Source organism: Corvus moneduloides, chromosome 11, assembly GCF_009650955.1.
Source record: "Corvus moneduloides isolate bCorMon1 chromosome 11, bCorMon1.pri, whole genome shotgun sequence".
In the NCBI taxonomy this organism is placed as follows: domain Eukaryota; kingdom Metazoa; phylum Chordata; class Aves; order Passeriformes; family Corvidae; genus Corvus; species Corvus moneduloides.
The window spans coordinates 19,862,795-19,885,002 of record NC_045486.1 but is presented as its reverse complement, the minus strand read 5'-3'; the positions used below and the strand labels follow the sequence as shown (position 1 = coordinate 19,885,002).

General features: G+C 43.4%; 1 protein-coding gene across 4 annotated transcripts in view; it reads right to left on the bottom strand.

The window, feature by feature from the left end:
- Positions 1-2,924: 2,924 nt before the first annotated feature.
- The window catches only part of PPARG (peroxisome proliferator activated receptor gamma), a 58,205-nt gene continuing 38,921 nt past the window's right edge, over positions 2,925-22,208 (bottom strand). For 3 of the 4 annotated variants that reach the window (XM_032120980.1, XM_032120979.1, XM_032120981.1), the window contains exons 5-7: positions 16,899-17,098; positions 13,149-13,599; positions 5,503-6,103 (exon numbers count right to left, since the gene is read on the bottom strand). In XM_032120980.1, the coding sequence (XP_031976871.1) occupies positions 5,856-6,103; positions 13,149-13,599; positions 16,899-17,098 (899 nt within the window). In that variant the 3' untranslated portion in view covers positions 5,503-5,855. Of the gene's footprint in view, positions 6,104-13,148; positions 13,600-16,898; positions 17,099-22,208 lie in introns of all 4 variants that reach the window. The other variant, XM_032120978.1, reaches the window with a different exon arrangement.

The window sequence follows — 22,208 nt, the reverse complement described above, 5'->3', positions numbered from 1 at the left end:
CATGGGTAGGAAACCCAGCAACCAAAGTTCACCAAGAATAGCTGATTAGTGGAGATGTCATTGATCAGTTCCTGACAGGATCCTGTTATCACATGGAGACCCAAATCCCTGGGTTTAGATCTGGAACCCAAAGCTTCTCCTTGCTACAGGAGCCACCTCCTTTGCTCTGCTGAGATTGTTCCTTTATTACCACAGGAAGAAGATAGATCTCCCTTGCCAGCAAGCAGATGTTCACCAAGAAGGTTTTACTAACTGATCAATTGCAAAATCCCTCACTGCAATCCTTTAGAAAATCAGATGCCCTCTGTCCTTCCTCCCACTCCAGCTTAGTTGCCAAAACTTACATACAAAATTATTACTGTAATGTTTTATAGTCACTGGGAAAAAAATATCCATTTGGTCTTACAGAATGATGTGAAATGAATCCCTGGCCTCAAAAGAAGAAAAAAAATCTATTAAAAGTAGCTCTTTTTCCTCCCTCCTCCCTCTCCCAGGCCCCTTCTACTCCCCTCCCCCAACAATAAAGGATGTTTTGGAACAGCCTTTTCAGGAAACATTTCCACAGCAAAATGCAGCATCATTTATAATATTTAAAGCTACATTTTTGTTGAGATGGCTTGGCAGGCTTTGCTTGCAAATCTGGCAGGATATGGCCAGCTGAGAGTTAGCACTAACAAACTGAGGATATGCTGACACAACAGAATGCTTTAATCATCATTGCAGCAAGCAGGACAAGATCTTCTCCTGCACTGCCAGCTCTTCCCAGTGTGAGAACCAATGGTGCTGCGTATTCCTCCTTCCCTCCCCTGCCTCTGGAGAGTTCACTTTTCCCTTGCTGTCTCCACTGAACTAAAAAAACCTCGTTGGGTAACAGCATATAACATAATGAGCAATGGATATTCCTCTTGGCCAATGCTGTTATGAAAATGCTCCCCATTTCCAACACAAGAAGGAAGCTTAATAATTAAAAAGAAAGCCCTTAACCAGTGTGTGTCTCAACAGAAGGGCTATTTTCACTTGCAGCTAAAGCTCTTTTTTGGCTTTACCCTTTCCTAAAGCAGGGCTGAGAGCCATGTTCAGTTAGCAAAACCCTAATTAGAAACTCGTCCCATTTGAGGGTTGGGAACTGATCTCAGCCATTTGCAAAAACCTATCGAAGTGAATTAATGCCACATTTAAAAGAAGTCCTGAAGCATTTAACCCCCAAAATCTAAGAGTTACTGGCTTGACTAATGCTTGCCCAGAGCAAGACTTGCCCAGAGAATTCCTGCTACAATCTAGCCAAGCTACAGACTTGCAATACTTCAATATTTGTCACACTAAGCAATAAAGAGATGCAGTGGAAGAGACTGTGAACTGAACAAACCTTTCCTATTTTGGGAGCTATCAATTTATAGATGCTGTTTGCTGGCTTTGTTACACTCAAGCCTCTTGCAAACGCCCAGCCCATGAGGCTCTTACAAAGAATAAAGGTAAAACCCTGTGAGATCCTGCACACACACACATCTAACACTATCACACTGCACCCAGAGCTGCGGAATCATTTCCTCCTTTCTTCCTTTGCTGGCTCAGTCGTTGCCTGCTGAGTGTTTACCTCAAGCCAGTGAAGATGTGCTGCCGAATTTCCTATCCATACCCTGCGTACCAGAATGAAAATGCAGAAGCTCAGGAACTGTTTTTCCTACAGTCATCATTTCCAGGGCTAGGTAGTGCTGAGAAGAATGGAAGTACGTTGCTGGTATCCGTGGAGTCCGATCCACCCTTGTGCAGCTGATTTTTAACCACCAGTTCTCAGACAGGACACTTGGAATGGGATTTATGATGAGACACGTTTTTTTCCCAGTGCTTGAATGAGAACCTGAACTGTTTGACAGGTGTGTGCCTGAGCTGCTGATCCAGGAGGTGTTTGCTGGGGTTTTTGTTTTCCTCCTCCTATAAATCTCTAGCTGCAGCTTTGTATTGCTCGTGTTTACAAAGTTGATGTTACATCCATTTAAGGGATATTATCTCTTATTTAAAAAGAAAAAAGTTCCATTAAACCGTACTTGACCTCAAGACAGAGTTTACAGTTGCAAATCAAATACTAAATCCTGATCCCCCCGGGCTTATCTGTCCCCAGAGTGATTGGAACCCGTGGTGTGTGTGCTGAGGGAAGGGGCTCAGTCACACGAGGTGGGACAGCAGCTCTTGGGATCCATTTCCCATTTTCCTGTGTTTTGGGGTGCTGAGGGCTGGCTGTGCTGGGGAAAGGTTCTGTTAGGGAGTGCTGAAGGGTGGTTAATCACCTGCACCAGGGGGACAAACGGGTTTTCCTCGCTGTTATGGAAACTGTGGCTAAAATGGTCTGGGCTGCCTTTGCCACAACAGAGGGGATGCTGGAAATGTTTTCCTCTCCTCTCAATTTTCAGTCCAGGCCCTCACAGCAATATTTGCTGGAGAAATGGTCACCAGTGTTCTTTGTGTGAAGAAGGTAATTTTTCCTGTTGAACAGGGACCTTTGAGCTCCTACAAGGAATGTTCTGATGCCTGACAGGGCGAGGGAAATGGGCTGGATGTGTGCAGGGACACAAAATGACTTTCTCTGGACTCAATTTACCTCCAGTTCTTCTACAGAAAAAGCAGATCAGTGTGAAATACAAGACAGAGGAACAGCCCAGAAGTTTCAAAGCCTGTGGGAATCTCCAGGATCCCACATCATCCCCGAGGATGTGATGATGTAGTGCACAGATGACTAAGGAACAGTATAACACCAGCAAAATGAAGCTCTTCAAAGGCAGCCATGTACCAGCTGACTGCTTCTATTTTTGAGTTGTTAAATGCTTTTAGTAGCACTGAAGATCAAAACCCAAATTGTTCATTTATGGCGTAGCCCATTCTACCCAAAACTCCAGAGAGTCTGAAAGTATGACAACCTACTTATGAACTCCCATTAGCAAGTTTTTGTTTTTAATAAATAAAGTCCCATAGAAACAGAAAGTATTTACAATTAGATCAAAATTCTGAATATAATTCACAAGAGAAAATGCTATTTTTTGAGAAAATGTTTTCATAGCCTCATAACAGTCATTTGTTCTAAATTAGTACACAGCAATTGTCCATTAAATGAACATTTTTCCCTTAAGACCTATTCTTGTAGAAAAGTATTTCAGGCAAAACTTCTTAACCATGATGTAACCGCTTAGAATCAGAAATGTCAGTGATTAGTGACTCACATAAAAAATTAACACTTTGCATGGCTTGAGGAAAACATGGTGAGTAACTATCAGTATGTGAGAGAAGACAGGGTATAAGGAGAACAGGGTATTTTATTAGAGCAGCTGATACAGTTGAAAGAGAAGTGTAGGCTTTTGGGCATCCAGTCCCTTCATCCTCATAAAGGATAACACCCGTTCCTGCAGAACTGTTATGATTATGATTCCATTGCCACTCTCAAAATATAGGGATTTTTGGACTGAGTGGCTTAGACACTGTCACTGCTGAATTTCAAAAATATGACCCCCTGCAGGAGTGGAGTGAAGCTCTTTGGTTAATGTGCTGCTGGGTTGCACAGATTTTTTTTGAGCACTGGACTCAATTTCCCTGTCAGAGCATCTCTGCCACTTATTTTAAAATAAATTTGAATATTACTTCTGTAAGGGCATGCCCTAGAATTCCTCTTCATTTGAAACTACTTCTGGACTCCCATTTCTAGGGAAGCCAGTGGGAAATTGGATTGTCTAAGAAATGCAGGCTCAGATTAATGGTTCTTGCTGTGTGTTGCTACTGCAGCAATTCAGTGCTGGAGCTGGGGTCCGTCTCAGTGCCAGCTCATCTCTGATCCATCTGCTACAGGACGGGATGAGCTCTGTAAAATTCCCCCACCAAGGGATGGGTGGCAACATTTCAAATGAGCGGTGGAGAACAACTTAAACCAGAGAGAGAATATTTTCTTTTGCATTGTAACAGCCATAAAAGTGTGCATGTAACTGCTGCCAGTGCTGGGCTCAGCTGGAACACCCTGAAACGTGCAGCAAACGTGCAACGCCGAGCACTGACTGCAATATTGTGTTTGCTGCAGGGCCACCATTGCTGAGCTACCTGAAGTGATCTCACTGCAAGCCTGGCAGGATCAAAGCTGTTCTCTTCAGCCTCGCAGTGACTTCATCTCAGTGCAATTCCACCTGTGGGCTTTAAACCTGGAGGCTGAATGATCCAATTTCCCAAACTTCCTGGTGGGAATAGCGCTCACGGCTGACCTTAGGCCCAGAGGTTACCCAAAACAAGTACTAGGAAACGTTTCCAGGTATAGAAGGCATGAGCTGGAAGATTAATTTTAATATTTACCTCTCTCAACTTCTTTATTGCATAATTTGCATTGACTTAAGAGTTTCAAGGTCTCACTTTAAGGTCTACATTAGGAGCAAAGCCAGTCTGTACTCCCTGAAGATCTTACTCACACCCACATCACCTCTTGGTTTGCTTAGGTATCACTCGTTTCACTAAGTTTAAGGCACGTTTTTTGCTACATAAATCAAATATGAATATGGAGAGGAAACCAAGGATATTCAACTGGGGACCTCTCCTTACCTCGAGATATAAGTTATGAATAGTGGCTTTTTTCCCCCAGTATTCCCTCTTCTGGTCCACCAGCGTGGGTCCCCCCCTGCTTGACTTTGTCAGGGGTCACATTCACAAACTATCAAATGTGGGCAGGGGAAATGTGAATGCAAGGGCCTCTCACCTCAGTACCAAGAATACCCCAAAATGACCGTATTAGGAAATTTATCTTCTGTAAAACTTGCTCACTGTGCTGTGCTCTGCTCCCTGTGGAACTCTTAGGTGGCATTGTAGGGCATCACATGCAAGAAAACCAACAGCCCCAACAGCAGCAACATCTCCCAGTGTCCTTGGGATGAACATCAGGAGCTCAAGTTGAAATAAGGGTGCAGGGTTTCCATCACAGCTTTATCTTTACAGGAATTAATCCAAACCGTGCTTTTGTTTAGGGGTTAATTTGTCATGGCATTGCAATTTTCCATGATATTTTGACTGTTGTTCAATGGCAGTTTATCAAATAATTTGGGAACGTCTCAGGCCAAGAGGTTTGTACCAACCTGTTCCAGCTCAGCTCTGGCTGCTGTGGGGTGGGAATTGGAGGCCTTGGGGAGCAGCTGCTGCTCCACCTGTCTCAAACTTGCATGAGCAGAGGAATCAAAAAAGACTCTGTTTCCTAAGAGCGCTGAGCAGTGCATATTCCTTCCTTAATTAGCTCTTGAAATGGCATCTCATTTTTGGGTTTGCCTGCAAATGAGTGGGCTAATTTTTCCTTACACCAAGCCCCCTTTACAGAGCTCAGCCAGTGTCAAATCTCATTATGGAAGGCACGAATATTGTCAGACCTGCCACTCCTCCCTTTGGCCTTTGAAACTCCCCTGGGAAGTTACACTGATCTGCGACTGAATTTTATTTTGCTGCTGCCTTGGGAGCACAAAATAGAACGTAATACTTCAAACATTTCCCTGGAAATGTTCAAGGAGAAAGGTTTTTATTTAGTTGAAAATTTAACTGCATGCTTAACCAACTCGAGTGAAGCATCGATCATACTTGGACAAGCAATTTTAGGAAATAACATAGTTAAAAAATTAATTCTGAAAATACTGCCAACAATTTCATGATATAGATATTTTTAATATTAAAAGTAAATTGTAAATGTGTCTTTATAAACAATATGCATAAAATAGATCTACTATACTAAGCTCTCTCTTTTTAAATGCTGTTTCACAGTAATTTCTTAGGTATGCAAAGTTTTCCCTCAAAGAAATAGTGCAATCTGAAGAACATACATTATGTCAGGGGATTAAGAACTGCTCTGCTCATTAATACAAGTCCTTGTAGATCTCTTGTAGGAGCGGATGGAGGCTCATGTCTGTCTCGGTTTTCTTGATGATCTGCAGGAGCTGCACGTGCTCCGTGACGATCTGCCTGAGGTCCGTCATTTTCTGCAGCAGCTTTGCAAACAGCTGTGAGGACTCGGGGTGGTTCAGCTTCAGCTGCAGCTCCAGGGCTTGCAACAGGTTGTCCTGAATGTCTTCAATGGGCTTCACATTTAACAACCCTGGGCGGTCTGGGGAAGAAAAGAGTTGGGAGTTCATGAGCATCATCACATCGAGCTCATGTGTTCATTCCGTACACGTTTCTTAGCAAATTCAGCCTTTACAGATGGCATTTCCTGGGACCTGTTCGACCACCAGGTAGTCTGTAAGATTTCACTGGGGTCTGCTCAAAGGGGTTTTAGAGTCTTGGAAGCAGTTCAAGTGGTGCTGATCCAGAAACAGGTTTGTACTCTACTACAGTGGATTTTCCACAGTAAACTGGGAGTGTGTGGGGGAAAAAAAGAGTGAGATAGTTGGGGGACAAACAATCTGTATCAGGTAATTCACTTCCGGAAAATGGACAGATACTCTGATGGATTTGCATGTCCTTGTTACCACTAAAAATGTTTCCTGCTAAGGTGGATTTGAACCCATCAAAATTTAATAATAAAGGCATAAACTCAACTTCTGCAGCCGTACTAACCTGGGAGATTTAAAAATCACAGGCTCAGTTCTTCCCCACGCCCAAGCTGCAGCTGCTATGAGGAAGTTTCAGGATAGCTTTGCATCAGCCCATGAGCCCAGGCACAGCCACTGATGGCAGTGGAGACCAGTGGCTGTGGCTTGTGCAGAAAATGCCTCTCCTGGGCTCCTGCCACAGGGCATGGAGGAGGCTGGGGGATGTTTCCAGCCACACTCAGCTCCTCGCACTGCCAGAGCCCAGCAGCAGCTTTGGCACAGCTTCTTCTTCAGCAAGAAGCAAAATCTTTCTGTTTTAGCCATTATTATCCTCATCATAACAGCTGTTCTGTTAGCTCTGTCTGTCCCCAAATACATCCTTAAGTGGCTGCAGTTATTAGCAGAATTCGTAACATTTGATTTCTAACTTGAGGTAATAAATTATTTGATTCTCCAGCACTGAAAGTTAATGCAATGTCGAATGTCTAAGCAATGAAAGCTGCTAAACTTTGTTAAATCCTCACATATGACAGTGACCACCATGAATCTGTTACTGCTAAAATGCTTAATACTGGCTCATGCATCCCAACTATCATAATGGAAAGAGTCAACAATGTAAATAACATTTGCTGTGTAGCTATGAAATTAATTCCATTGGTTGATCAATAAAAAGCAGTGCAAGCCTTAAATCACTTCCCTAAGGCAATAATTCCATTTCAGCAAGGACAAGAGGTTGATCTCTATTAAAAACTGAAAAAATAAGCTGTTATTTCCTGTGATCTTGGTAACCTTTCTGTGCATAGAGTTCTACTAAGTCAGCTGGACTCGTGCTGCACACTGGAAAAAAGGCTGAGAGAAAACAAAGCTCTTTATAAATACATCAGGGTTTTACTTCACGGGGGAAAAGAATTGCAGTGTAAACTAAAAGGCAAAGCTGGCAGGAAAACAAATGAGTACACACAAGCCATGAAAACAAAGGTCACTGATCAGGAAAGGATACTCCATTCCCCAAGAGGTGAGGTCTGGGCAGAGCTTTTCAGAGATAGGAATAATGGTAATTTTGAATATGAACCTGGATATTTGTTTGCCAATGTGCTTGTCTTGCAGAGATCACTCATTTATCCCATTCAATGGATAACCCCATAAAATCTGGTTCAGAAAGTCTGGGAGTAAATGTGACAAAAGGTTCCTTTTTATTCATTTCCTTTGGCAATATTTCTGAGCAATTTTTTTCAGCTAGTTAAAGAATTTTTGATAAATGTTAGGTATTTATTTTTCAATTACCTGAATGCATTGCCTGTGCTGCAGAATCGAGCTGACATCTTTCTGGCACTTCCCAAATTTCAGCCCTTCAAAGCTGCTAAAGCTTTGGGGTTGCGATAGCTTTAAATTTTCCTTGCGTGTTGCAGCTGAACTCTGAGCTAGCTGGGCATGACTCAGTGTGCAGGGATAGAAAAAGCCAGAAAGCACAAAGACGTGGCCTTGAGATTTCCTCTGAGATTCATCTCCATTTGGCCCCTGCTCCTCTGTGGTGGGAATTTTTTGGGGTGTGAGTTTTTCAGGAGCGAATCCCCATTCAAATGTTGTGCTTCAGAGTCCAGGAGGAAACTCCACTGGGTCTGGAACTTATCAGGAACCCCCTGAATTCGGATGCCCGAGGTCAACTGAAGGTCAGTGAGACTGCAGGGGCTAAAACTCTGAAACCCCTTTGAAAACCCCATTGTGATGGTTTTCTAATGACCCAATGGAACCAGAGGCAGAGAAGATGACTCTGACAAAAGCCAAAGAGATCATCAGATGTTATTTTTAAATAAGCCAATTCAAGAGGAAGGAAAATTCCCATTGAAGGCAAGAGAGATTTTTCATGAATGAGAACTTCAGGATATGGGCAGTGTTTTTTGGGTGTTGACAGTTTGCTATACTTTCTCAGTAAAAATCTTTTTGCAGAGGAAAATGCTGTTTCTGTTCCAAGAAACTTATCTAAATCAGGAAAAAAGGAAATAAGAGACAAAAGCTTAAACATCCAGCTATTATGGTATATCTCAAACTGCTAAAAAGCTCTTAAATATACATGCTCCAGACCAATTTGGTTTTGTACCAAAAGGTGTGTTTAGTGCAGCAAGGAGCTGCAGAGGGATGTGCCTTGCAGAAAAAAGGGCAAGGGGAATGATGAACAGTGAGCCTCGAGAACCACTGCAATAGGGACCGAGAAAACACAGGAATGGGAGTGTGGAACTGCATGAGACACTGGGGGGGAAGCCTCTGGGCAGACCTAAGTGCTGCTGGAAAGCTGCCAGAGCAAACTGCAAAGGGAACTGGTGAGGGAAGTGAAGGACAAAACCAAGGAGCTGTAGCAGGGCTCTCTTAGGATGCAATGAAAATGGGTGACACAGGGCCAAAGAGTTGGTATGATAAGCTGAGAGAGAACTCAGAGGGATTTGGATGCTGCTTTTAATCCTCCCTGATAGACCAGATTGTTGTTTGAAGTGTAGCTTTTTCCTCTGCTATCTCCAGCCTGCCCTTCACCCATGAGGACTATGAGCACCATGGTTCCCTTTCGTTTATTACGGGTCTTTATTCATGTTTTCTTTATGTTTTCATTCACTGTCCTATGGCTGCTTCAATTGGTTTGAAAACTCTGCAGGAAATTGTTCCAAGTCAGAAGATGTTCACAGTGACTGTGAAAGGCCAATAACCCCAGTTTTGAGTGCCAGCAGTACCACTTTGTGTAAATTGATAGTCTATACTGTCTCAGGGGAGAATATTTGTTTATTTACTTACTTATTTGGATGCCTCTTTCATGTCCCTAAAAATAATTACAATGTTTTACCTGTTCCTCACATATGAAGTTGCCACCTGCAAGACTTTACATTTTAATAGCTTTGACTAAGTGCATTTTGCATTTAAATGCACATTCTACAATCTCGGCATGAAAAAACGGGCAAAGATCTGGCTGAGTGAACACACGTGCTGCTTCTTTTTCCTTCTGCTGAGGCAGATGTGACTCAGCAGTTTGAGGTTTGTCTTCTGAGACTGTCACATATATTGTTGTCACCAGGATTTTGGTTCAATGCCTCCAGTGATGATCTGCAGTTCTTGCTCTGATTGCAAAGCATTTCTTTGTTCTAACGAAGTGCGGGATTTGTGTGGAAGTGAAATAGGAATCACTTGTTGGTAACAGTCAGCGATAAAACTTCAAATTTTGCTGACCTCAGAATGCAGCAAAATTATTGAATATGGTGTTTAAATCAGGAGCAGGGACTTGTGGCTTAAAATTTAGGGTAAAAAAACCCATAGAAAACTGAAAAAGTGACTTTAGAAACATCTTTGGGTATAAATACCCATTTGACTGCACGTGGACTGCCAGAGTGTGGATCTTTACAGGGACACCCTGCCCCAAACACTGCTGTATCCAAATATTCCTGTATCCAAACCTTCCTGTATCCAAACACTGCAGAAGATAACACACAAAGCTTTGTGTCCATGCATGTAAACATGGTACAAAATTCCCTTTTAAGCTTTTTCTTTGTTTGACACCAACCTGCTAGAGCGAGTTTGCTCAGTTCATAAATGTGAATTGTCCCAACAAGGCTTGGGGTATTATCTGTCCTGCCCTAACAGAGCCATCCAACTTGTTCTCCTTAAACCTTCTTGTGACAGAGTTCATCTTCAGCTCAGGTGGATGTGATATTTTTAAAGATGCCTCAAGTTCTTTGTCACATGTACAGAGCACTCACTACTGACTGAGGATGTGCCTCAGCGGCACAGAGGAAGAATATCTCCTAAAAAAAGCTTTCCAAATCTCATTTAACCAAAGTGTGTCTCTTAAGGCTACCACAGCTAGAGGATGTTGCAATGAGAGGTTGGTGCTGCTGTTGATGGCAAAAAGCACTGCTGTTGTACAAACAAGGTGATATCCTATGCTCACACACGGTCTCTCCGTCTCACCAGCATTAAATTCGGAATACAAGACTTTGTTTGCCACTTATGTTGTGTTATAGCACCAACAGTAAGAGCAGCTCTTCAGAAATGAGTTCAGAGAAACATTTGGAACCTCTGAGACAGAGAGAGGCTGCACTGAGCAGCTCAGGAACAGTAAAATCAACTGTGGGAGTGGGAGTACTTTCCATCTGTTGCTATTACAGTTAATTTGTCAGCTTCTCAGGGCTGTGACTTGGGCTTTTTGCCTTTTTAGATAACGTGCAAAAGCAGCTGTTTGGTTATCAAAAGGCTGAACAGTTTTATAGGATTTGTGGCAAATTCCAAACACTTCCCAATGAAAAGCTTCCTACGTGTAGTGTTCCAGCTGGAATTATCCTTCCCTTTCCCTTCTCCTCCTCTCTGTAGAGCTGCACAAGAGCCAGCCCCTCTGGAGCCAGCAGAATTAGCATCATTTCACTAGGTAATGACAGATTCATTCCTTGGAATCCCCTGGCTGGGATCTTTTTGGGTTCCACAGACTGGTTTTCTGTTAAAGATAGTTGTACACAGGATTTCATGAAGGGACTTGAGCGTTGCAGGATTCCTGCAGCAAGTCAAGTCCTCGAGGTACTCTGGTTTTGAAATCCTGTTTTCAGTGAAATCACCATGTTACATTCAAATAGTTCTTGCAGAAATACAATTTTGCAAGGGTATAGCTCCTACAGAAGCATCTGAGACAGCTGAGAAATTGGACTCAGCTTTCTATCACGTAAGATATTTTAGTCCCACAGAACGCATCCAGTTCACTGGATATCATATCTGGCTGTAAATTCCATGATAAAAGCTTTCTCTAATTGGCAACAAAGCTGAATTGTTTTCAAAACATAAACTCATTTTTTTCAAGCAGCTATCATGCTTTTTTGGAAAAAAAAAAACAGTTCTGAAAAAAGATAGCGAGATCTTTGTTATCAAGCAATTAAATGATCTTCCTAGAAAGGACTGATTTATATTTACACAGATTTATATCTCTCCACAGATTTGCTTCAGAGTTCTGCTACACAGTTACTTGATTCAAATTCGTTAGTTCTTTACAGGTCTCTGTTTACAAATTATTCTTGAAAAAAAAGAGACATGCTGATAAATTTGCTTCAACACAGTTAATTATTATATGTGAATCACTGTCCTCCTGCAATCTAAAATGTGAGACTGGTTACATCATTCCTATTTCCTCTGGAGTAAACCAAACACTGCTGAAGACAGGGCTTTGCAGAGAGCAAGTTCCCCTTTTGCAGTTAGGAGTGAATTTTGAGAGGCCTTTTTCTCATCTGTCACATTTCATTATACTAAAAACTGCGAAATATTGGCATGTTTTGTGCAGTGCCCTGATAGGCTTGTGCCATTTCTTCTCTCCCGTCAAAGCCAACCAAAAATATACCAGCAAGGTGTTTTCCTTGCCTGAATTACTGCAGAGTCCTCAGGGATCATGGTGTCCAAGGTTTGCACAAGGAAATTTCTGGGAGCAGTTCTTGTTGGAAGCGGAATTAGCGGGACAAACCACATTGTGATCCCCCATTTTTCCTGAATGAAAAACGGTGCCAGGAGGAAGTGGAGGTGATTTTAAATGCAGCTCTGCCTATCAGTGCCCTCCCAGCAGCAGGGCTGTGTTTAGAACCAGAGCATGTGGTTGTGTTTGATTGCTGAAATGGGATTTAATAACGAAATACTCGGCGTTGCTCTGTGGAGGAGCCGAATCCAGAGCATTCAGCACATTCCTGCCACGGATATGTGCAGCTCCATGTTGGGCCAAAATACACACAAATCAGGAGGGCAAGATTTTATTTGTGCAACATCACTGCCTTGGGAGTGTTGGCCAAAGTAACAGAGCTTCAACGTGCCTGGAATCTATGTCTGAAGGTGTGTAAGGGAAATAAATCCTGGTAGCTGTCACTAATTCACAAAACAGAACAGCGACATCACCTCAGGAGAAGGGAGAACACAGTGGCTGTCTGCAGAAAAGCTGAAATTCGGTGGTTTTTCAGTGGAGTGTTGGATGTGTGCAGTGTGATACCTGGGCTTTCAGATTGGCTCAAAGAGTGATGCATGAAGACAACACAAACAGAGCAGCTGAGGGAATCTGAACAGGCACACCATGCCTGGTTTTCCCAGGCATTAGGGGACCATCATTTTCCTGAGAAATGTATTTCCCCCTCCTTTTAGAAGGCAAACAAAACCTTGCACGAATGAAAGATCAATGGGAAGCACCATAACCCTGTAAGCCCAATACCCCCTGTCCTTTGGAATTGTTCTGGAGTCAAAGCTATTTGTGTTCAATTAGCAAGCCACACAACCTAATTGCAGGTTTAAAAAAATCTCACGCAGAATTTTAGCTCCTGCCAGTGAAATTCCACCCTTCCTGTTTTCCAGGAGATAGCCCTGATTTTGTTTTCAGCCTAAATGAGCTGATGACTCAGCAGGCATTTCCAGCTCCATCACTAATAGTGGGTCATTTCCATTTTCAGTTTCTGTCTGAAACTGAATAAAGGGCAAACAACAAAAAGAAATTTGAAAATGACTAAAAAACCTCTGTGTAAATGCACTCACTCCCACCCTGCAGTGCTGAGCACTTGGCTGTTTGCACAGGAGATAAAAGTGTCAATTCTGTCCTATAAAATCTCACATAAATAAGAGAGCACTTACCTCCACTTAGGATAATGACAGCTATAAATATTGCCAGGTCACTGTCATCTAATTCCAGTGCATTGAACTTCACAGCAAACTCAAACTTGGGCTCCATAAAGTCACAAAAAGGTTTTCTCAGGCTCTTCAGGAACTCCCGTGTCATGAATCCTTGTCCATCAGATATAAGAACCCCATCTTTATTCATCAGAGAAGCCAGCAGAGTATATATGATCTCGTGGACCCCGTATTTCAGGAGAGTTACTTGGTCGTTCAGGTCAAGATTGACGAAGCCCGGAATGTTCTTGGCGAATTCCGTGATCTCCTGCACGGCCTCCACGGAGCGGAACTGGCAGCGCTGGAAGATGCGGATGGCCACCTCCTTGTTCTCCTCCTGCAGGGGGGACACGTGCTTGCACTTGATCTGGTCTTCTCCCATCATTAAAGAGTTCATGTCATAAATAACGAAGGGCTAAAAACAAAAGGAAAAAGTCCGTTTACTCCCAAATGTCCTTTCCAAGAGCGTTCGACTCCTGAGAAACCCAAACGGGGGTGGAACTCACCAGCAACCCCTCAAACATCTCTGAGGAACCTATCAAGGGCTCCCAAGATAGTTAAATTGTCCTAAACCTATAAAAACAAATATCCTCACAATGTTAAAATGATTTACAGAAAGGCTGAGTAAGGGGGGGAAGGAACACTATTTTAAAGTATCCAGGAGTTATGCCTTTTCCTTTGCTTGTTCGCTGTTTGTTTCCCAAAACATTCTGTAATTCCAGAATTCAAAGTTTGGAATGTTTAACAAAAGGTTAAAATGATACTTATTTTAACTGAATTATAATGGCTTCTATAAGAGAGTATCTAATGAGTGTACAGGAACATTCTTTTTTTGTAGAAAGACAGAGAGTATTCACATTTTGATTCCTTTATTTACTTTCATGCTCTATCCTAGGAAACACTGCAAGTAATACCAACTTTATGGCATTGATTATCTGATAAACATAACCTTTTGCTGTTAACTCCTTTAAAAACAACAAAGTTAGGATCTATTTAAACCCACTCAACTTGTCTTTGGGAAAGAAAAAACAAATACCATGATACAAACCGCAATTCAGAACACAAGAATGAGTTTGACTGTGAAATAAACTCAACTGGAAAAAATCAATTTTGAAAGCAGCTTAGAAAAAGTAGTGCCAGAATACTTCCATTAGGATCTGGAAACAATCTGTTCCAGAATATGCAAAAGAAGCTCCTGGGTTTAAAGAAGTGGTTATGTGAGGATTTCTCCAATTTATTTGAAGAATCTTTCCCTCAGAGGATTAATGATTAAATAGTTCACTGCTGCACTGAGCAAATACCCACTGATATGAATAGGTTTGTTAACAGACTTGATTAATTAATTAAAATACAAGGGATTATAGTCCAACAATTGGACTATAGAAATAATTTTTAAAATATAAGGTCATTTATGATTGCAACTTCTAATGCCTTATAGGGGTGCTCAGTCTCATGGTTTTATATTCACTACATGTTGCAGAACAGGTTCAAAAATAACCCAAGCCCTCCTAGCCATAGTCAGTAGTCCTTTCCCACAGAATCAGCTTCTGGGAACTCCTAAAATTCTATTCCTATTTGATTAAAATAGTTTTGAAATCTAATCAGTGCTAAATTATGGAATTAAACTGGAAGTGGCTACTGGTGGTGCCTTCTGAAGGTGGCAATGCCCACAGAGGCTCATCCCCATCCTCCTCCCATCCCAGAGTTCTGCACATGGACACTGGGAAGTGTTTGGTCACCCCACAGAGGCCAAATCCAGCTCACAGCTGGGAAGGGGGCAGGGAATGGCAGCTTTGTCCTTAACTGCTGGGAAAACAGAGAGCTCAAGGAATGGTGTGCACTGAGAAAAGGCAGGAGGAGAAGGAATTTCTCAAGAGGTAATGACATTTTGGCAGCAGCGAAACCATTAAATATGTGTCTGCACACATGGATATGCACACAGGTGGAACAGTGGAGCAACAAGACTGCAGAAGATGCTTTTAAAATGCGTATTTTGGTTCTATTAGGTCATTTCTTTCTGTTCTTTCTACTGGGAGCACCAAGTACAACAAAAAGTCATTATTATGTCCATGCCCATGTGCTTTAGAAAGCCTATATTACACCACTGGCCTGCTGATGATAGATGGAGATCAAGGAAGAGTTCTAAACAGCTGAAGATTTTTTTAATATAAAGATTCAGATGAACTTGTGAGTGGAATCTCATGTCAAATGAGCTCTGTGTATATCCCAGGAGATGATGAGTTACTCATTCTAGTTTTGATACACTCACTTGCATATCCAAACGTTTTAAATTAATTCAGATGATACAGCAACTAAAAAACAACAGAAGTTTAAACTCTGCCCATAGTAAACAGTTTGATGCTCCAGAGCACCAAATCTATTGATAAAAACATGGAAGTTGTAACCATTGAATACTGTCACTTTTTCAGTGGTATTTTCAAAAAAGACTTGGAAGTTGGCAGCACTGAAAAGCTGGATTCTGTCTACTGGTTTATTGCTGTTTCTAATGTGCCAAAGTTTAAAAACCTCCAAGAAAAAAGGAGAATGTAATTGATGTAATTACACATTTACTGGGCGAGAATTGCAGTGGTGGAACTTTCAGACATGACCAGGTTGCACATCAGTTTCTGCAGAATAAATAAACTTTGCTGATTCAAATTTTATATATTCCATGCTGAAAAGTTACCCACATTGTCAGTGCCCACCACATCTAAAGTTTTTATGTAAAGGATACAACCAATTGCTGCACAACACTGAAATTATTATTTTAATTGCCTTTAAGGAAAGGAAGAAATACCTTTCTGGAGCCTGAAATACCTCCATGTTCTTTGCTGTCTTTGAAATTATTAAGGAAAATGAAATACAATCTCCGTTGTAATCCTGACAGTAAAATTTCTGCCAATGATTCTAGAAAATAACATCAAACTAAGAGTTGTAGGTTTTGGCAAACTATTTTGTTCTTTAGGTATTAAAATACTGTCCAAATTTAAAACCTACCGAAATGGTCAGACATTATTTATCCTCCTCTCACTGATACAGAAGATTGTGATGCATTGCAGGTGAAGTTTGCAAGGCAACCCACAAACACACTTATCACCATTCCTTACTTCTTCCTGTCCATCCTCCTAAAATTCCAACTGCACCAACACAGGGCACTGATCTGACCTGAGATAACCCAGTTAAAAGCAGGAAGTCATCAGAGCATCATAAGAATGAGCATCACAGTTCAGCCTGGTGGCTGTGCTGGGGCTGGAATCGTTTGCCACTTAGGAAAAGGAATATTCCTTAGGGAACAGCCAGTGCTGGTAACACACTGTGGTAGGGATGCTGGAATAGGACAGCAGGCAATTCCAGACAGCTAGAAAGACACCTTAAACAGATAGTGTGGAAGATAACCTCTGGGCAAGGAGAAGGAAAACGGGAAGAGAGGATCAGAGAATACAAAAAGGTTAAGATGACCTTCAAATTCTTGTACCGGTTTCAAGTATTTTATTAGGTGAACTTGGAGTTTTTTCAAATAATGTTTACTTATTCTATCTAAAAACATTTCCTGTGTTTCAAACACAGCTTGAAATATGTAACTGCCAACAGCAAAGTGGGGGTTTTTTTTAGGTTTGGTGTTTTTTCGTTTTTTTTTTTCCTAGAGCTGCGTTGTCAACTTGGTAAATCATTTACACAGAAGAAAGGAAGAAACAAAGAGAAGAGGGAACTGACTGATTTGTCTGTCGTCTTTCCTGTCAGGATGGCCCTTGCCTTGGCTTTGGTCAGAGGGAAGGACTTGATGTAGGAGTCGTACAAGTGCTTGGCCAGCGCCCGCAGGTCGGCGGATTCGGGGTTTAACTGGTCGATGTCGCTGGAGATCTCTGCCAGGAGCTTCTCCTTCTCCGCCTGCGGCATCCGCCCAAACCTGATGGCTGAGGAACAGCACAAGGGTTACACCTCAAAAAGCACATTTGAACAGGTTTTCTGCCACCTTTCTGCACCTGCAGTTGCACCTCACAAAGCACATTTGAGTCTTCTGTCACCTTTCGGTGTGGGCTGCTGAAGCTTGTGTTAAAACAGGGTTAGGCAAGCAAGGAAAGAGGGGTTTCTCTGGTAATTCAGGCAAAACAGCTGAAGATCTTTAAAGAAATGTAAACAAACAAATCTCAAAGAGGAAATCATCTCTGTGCCCAAACAATACCATTAAAATACCCTGCTTAGAAATGCAAACCTGCTGTCAGCTGTTGGTGAAACCCCCTGGTTCCACCTCCAATCTACATAAAATGTAAAGAATATTTAAGATATTAAAGTTCTGTTGGCTGAGGGTAGGAACCACCATTGAGCCTTGTATTGTTTTGGGCAAATCACCATGTGGATCTCGGATTCTTCATTTGTTTGGAAACAAAACCCTCACATGCCTTGCAGGAATAAATTCCTGAACGGCTCAGCAGAATTTAGCACAGCAAGTGCTGGAAAATGTTACCATAAGAATTAAGGAATGGGGAAGAAGGTTGTACAAGGAATAAAAAGCTGGAAAAGGCTGAGTTCCTCATGGTAGCTCTATGTATTTGAAGACCAGGAAATGGTTCTACCTCATCATTGGAGCTCAAAATTGCACAATACCAAATCTCCTCTGAACCGCCTGCTTTTCTGTCCATGTACTTCCCATCCAAGACACTGTTTATTCATATGGGGACTGACTGGATAATGAGCCATCAAAATCAAGACTGATTTATCACATGATATTTCAATAAACAGAATTTATTTTGCTTTATGGAAACAAAACAGAACAAAAGAGCATCAAAACAAAAAACGGAAGGAAGAAATCAAGGTTTGCATTTTGGCCCTAGGGGCAAATAAAAATATCATGAATATTTTTTCAGTGATTAGTGTATTCCTTGGATAAAGGAAAAGTGCTGCTAAGATCATATAGAGATGATTTTACTGGGATGTGTGTTGATGGGCAAACAGGACACTTTTTTCCAAGAATAAATAATTATGCCAGAACACATCCCCCCCTCCCCATTTTTAATATATTATTATATTTATCCATCAGTTGTCTTATTTCATGGCTGCAGAAACAAAGTTGTATATTTTAATGACTGAACTCCATTTCTCTTTCAGCAAACTCAGTCTCTGAGTGACACATGATGAGTATTTCACATTTGTTTGGGTGCTCTTTAAATTAAATTATACTGAACACCAGCAGGAAATGATTCTGTTGTGGGCCTGTTCCTGAGAGCTGAGGTTTGCAAAAGCAGGCTCAGAATCTGGAATCCCACTGGCAGAGGACTCCATTCCACCAAAAGAAAAGGTGATCAGCACTCAAATGCTGCATTTCAAATACAACATCTCATTATAAAGTATATTTTAAATACAACGATTCGTTAACAACAAGGAGAGTTGTGAATCAAGCATTCCTATCTTACAATTTCATAGACATAGGATTTATTTGTTCAGGTTTAGAACAGATTTTATAAATGGGATATTAGTTCCAGCAGATTCTGTTCAATGCTTATTAGCATTGCAGGCAAAATTGGGGGCAAAATCAATTTTGTGGGACGAGCCTAGTAGTTTCCTTTTGGAAAAACCATTGTCACTGTCATTTTCAGGGGACTGAGACAAAAATCAGGGAGAGGTCAGGCAGTGGGAGGTTTCTGTGAGGAATTGGGTGTTGGGGTCTCTCCCCCGCCGTGTAGCCCTGGGAGAGGGGCCCTGAGGGCACAGACACGGGGCTTCCCTGTCCCTGCTCAGCCTCGTTCCCATTGGTTGGTTTGTGTTCCCTGCGCGGGCAGAAGGACCCTTGGTCCCGTGACTGGAACAGTTCCTCAGCAGAGCTCCGGCCATGCGGCTGGAGAAATAAACATCTCTGAAACAGCTATCAAGAATCTGTCTGTCCATATATATTTCCTTTCCACGGGACTCCTGGTTTGATATATGCGTGTTGCAGTATCCCCACTGCAACAAATGGTGGAGAATGCGGGCAGAACGATCCCCGATCCCTAAGCGACTGATTTGTGTGAGTAAACCCTGGAAACTTTGGATTCCTCTTCTTGGTTTTGCTTTGCTATTCCATATCTAAACTATGGAGGAACAGTGGGAAGACTCTTGGCTCTCCGAGCCGCATATGGACATTTATCTTAAACTTAAAACGATTCTTGAACAACGATTTGTAAATTTTAGCTTGATTCAAGCTCAGAAAGAACTGAAACACTTCCTGGCATGGTTGTTTAAGAACTTTTTCTATGTTTCTTGGGATTTAATTCTTACCAAGGGCTTTTGGAAAACCGTTTGGACACAGTTAATATTTGAGTCAAAATATATGCCGATGGAAGAATATTTTCGTGAATATTATTTAGTTACCGAGACTGTTGAGCAATGTCAGCTGTGTCCTGGCGAAGGGAAGCCTGGCGCAGGGACCGTGCGGCCCAGGCCACGTGCACCGAGCGCTCTGCGAGCAGCAGCGAGGCAGTTCCCGCGTGCGGGCGGAGCCACGCGAGCCGCAGTGTCGGTGGCGGAGCGAGGCGCGGCGGGACCCGGCGGTGCCCGCACGGCCGCGTGCAGCGTGTGGTGGAGTGAGCCCCGGGAATGCCCGACCGAGACGGAGCCGCGCCGAACCGAAACACGCGCTGGAGCAGGGCGCGGGGGAGTCGTCGCCCGGGGGCCCGGCCGAGACGTGGGTGCAGCGCCCGGCATTGGCAGCGAAGCTGCGACCAGAGGAGGCGACGCGCGGAGAACTGAGCGGCGCGGCCCGGCCCGGCCCACGCAGCCCCGAACGCGACCCCGGGAAGAGCGCGCAGGCACCAGCAGCCCCGACAATTCCAACACGGGAGCGACCGAAGGAGAGAGCAAAGACGCAGCGAGACAAAAAACAGCAGCCACTCGGAAAAAGGAAAAGATCATAGTAACTAAGACCTTAGGGATAGTAAAATGGTATAATGTTAAGCAAAATTATGGTTTTATAACAAGGTGTGACAACCAGCAAGACGTATTCGTGCATAGAACTGCTATTAAAAAGAATAACCCTGAAAAATGCATCCCAAGCTTGGGAGATGGAGAGGTGGTGGAATTTAATATTGTACTAGGGAGAAAAGGGTTACAAGCATCGCAGGTCACTGGGCCTGATGGTGTTCCTGTAAAAGGCAGTATATATGCAAAAAATCGTAGTCATGTTAGACAGTATCTCCATTGTAAGCCCCCCCTACAGTCTCCCTTTCCTAATCCCACCTTTCCCTTTTACCCTATGTCCTATTACCCCCAGTGTATTCCCAATCCGTTTTTTCATCCATGGTTTCCCTCACAAAACCATGCTTTTGCCAATTGTTTCCCCAAAAATCCCTTTCCAATGCCGAGTGGGGGAGGAAAAGGGGGAGGGAAGAAGTTAAACCCTCTCCTGCCTCAGTTTCCCCACAAAGCATGCTCAGAGAATTCTGTCTCCCTTCTGTCAGCCCTAAGATGTTCCAGAGAATCTGTTTGGACATTTAAAGACTCAGGAGGGTGGCTTGTTTTGTTCTGAAACTGTTCTTGTTATGTTTATCCAGTTGTTTTCATTCTCCTTTTATTAAAATAAAACGGGTGAGGTGTTGGGGTCCCTCCCCCGCCGTGTAGCCCTGGGAGAGGGGCCCTGAGGGCACAGACACGGGGCTTCCCTGTCCCTGCTCAGCCTCGTTCCCATGGGTTGGTTTGTGTTCCCTGCGCGGGCAGAAGGACCCTTGGTCCCGTGACTGGAACAGTTCCTCGGCAGAGCTCCGGCCATGCGGCTGGAGAAATAAACATCTCTGAAACAGCTATCAAGAATCTGTCTGTCCATATATATTTCCTTTCCACGGGACTCCTGGTTTGATATATGCGTGTTGCAGGATCCCCACTGCAACAAATGGTGGAGAATGCGGGCAGAACGATCCCCGATCCCTAAGCGACTGATTTGTGTGAGTAAACCCTGGAAACTTTGGATTCCTCTTCTTGGTTTTGCTTTGCTATTCCATATCTAAACTATGGAGGAACAGTGGGAAGACTCTTGGCTCTCCGAGCCGCATATGGACATTTATCTTAAACTTAAAACGATTCTTGAACAACGATTTGTAAATTTTAGCTTGATTCAAGCTCAGAAAGAACTGAAACACTTCCTGGCATGGTTGTTTAAGAACTTTTTCTATGTTTCTTGGGATTTAATTCTTACCAAGGGCTTTTGGAAAACCGTTTGGACACAGTTAATATTTGAGTCAAAATATATGCCGATGGAAGAATATTTTCGTGAATATTATTTAGTTACCGAGACTGTTGAGCAATGTCAGCTGTGTCCTGGCAAAGGGAAGCCTGGCGCAGGGACCGTGCGGCCCAGGCCACGTGCACCGAGCGCTCTGCGAGCAGCAGCGAGGCAGTTCCCGCGTGCGGGCGGAGCCACGCGAGCCGCAGTGTCGGTGGCGGAGCGAGGCGCGGCGGGACCCGGCGGTGCCCGCACGGCCGCGTGCAGCGTGTGGTGGAGTGAGCCCCGGGAATGCCCGACCGAGACGGAGCCGCGCCGAACCGAAACACGCGCTGGAGCAGGGCGCGGGGGAGTCGTCGCCCGGGGGCCCGGCCGAGACGTGGGTGCAGCGCCCGGCATTGGCAGCGAAGCTGCGACCAGAGGAGGCGACGCGCGGAGAACTGAGCGGCGCGGCCCGGCCCGGCCCACGCAGCCCCGAACGCGACCCCGGGAAGAGCGCGCAGGCACCAGCAGCCCCGACAATTCCAACACGGGAGCGACCGAAGGAGAGAGCAAAGACGCAGCGAGACAAAAAACAGCAGCCACTCGGAAAAAGGAAAAGATCATAGTAACTAAGACCTTAGGGATAGTAAAATGGTATAATGTTAAGCAAAATTATGGTTTTATAACAAGGTGTGACAACCAGCAAGACGTATTCGTGCATAGAACTGCTATTAAAAAGAATAACCCTGAAAAATGCATCCCAAGCTTGGGAGATGGAGAGGTGGTGGAATTTAATATTGTACTAGGGAGAAAAGGGTTACAAGCATCGCAGGTCACTGGGCCTGATGGTGTTC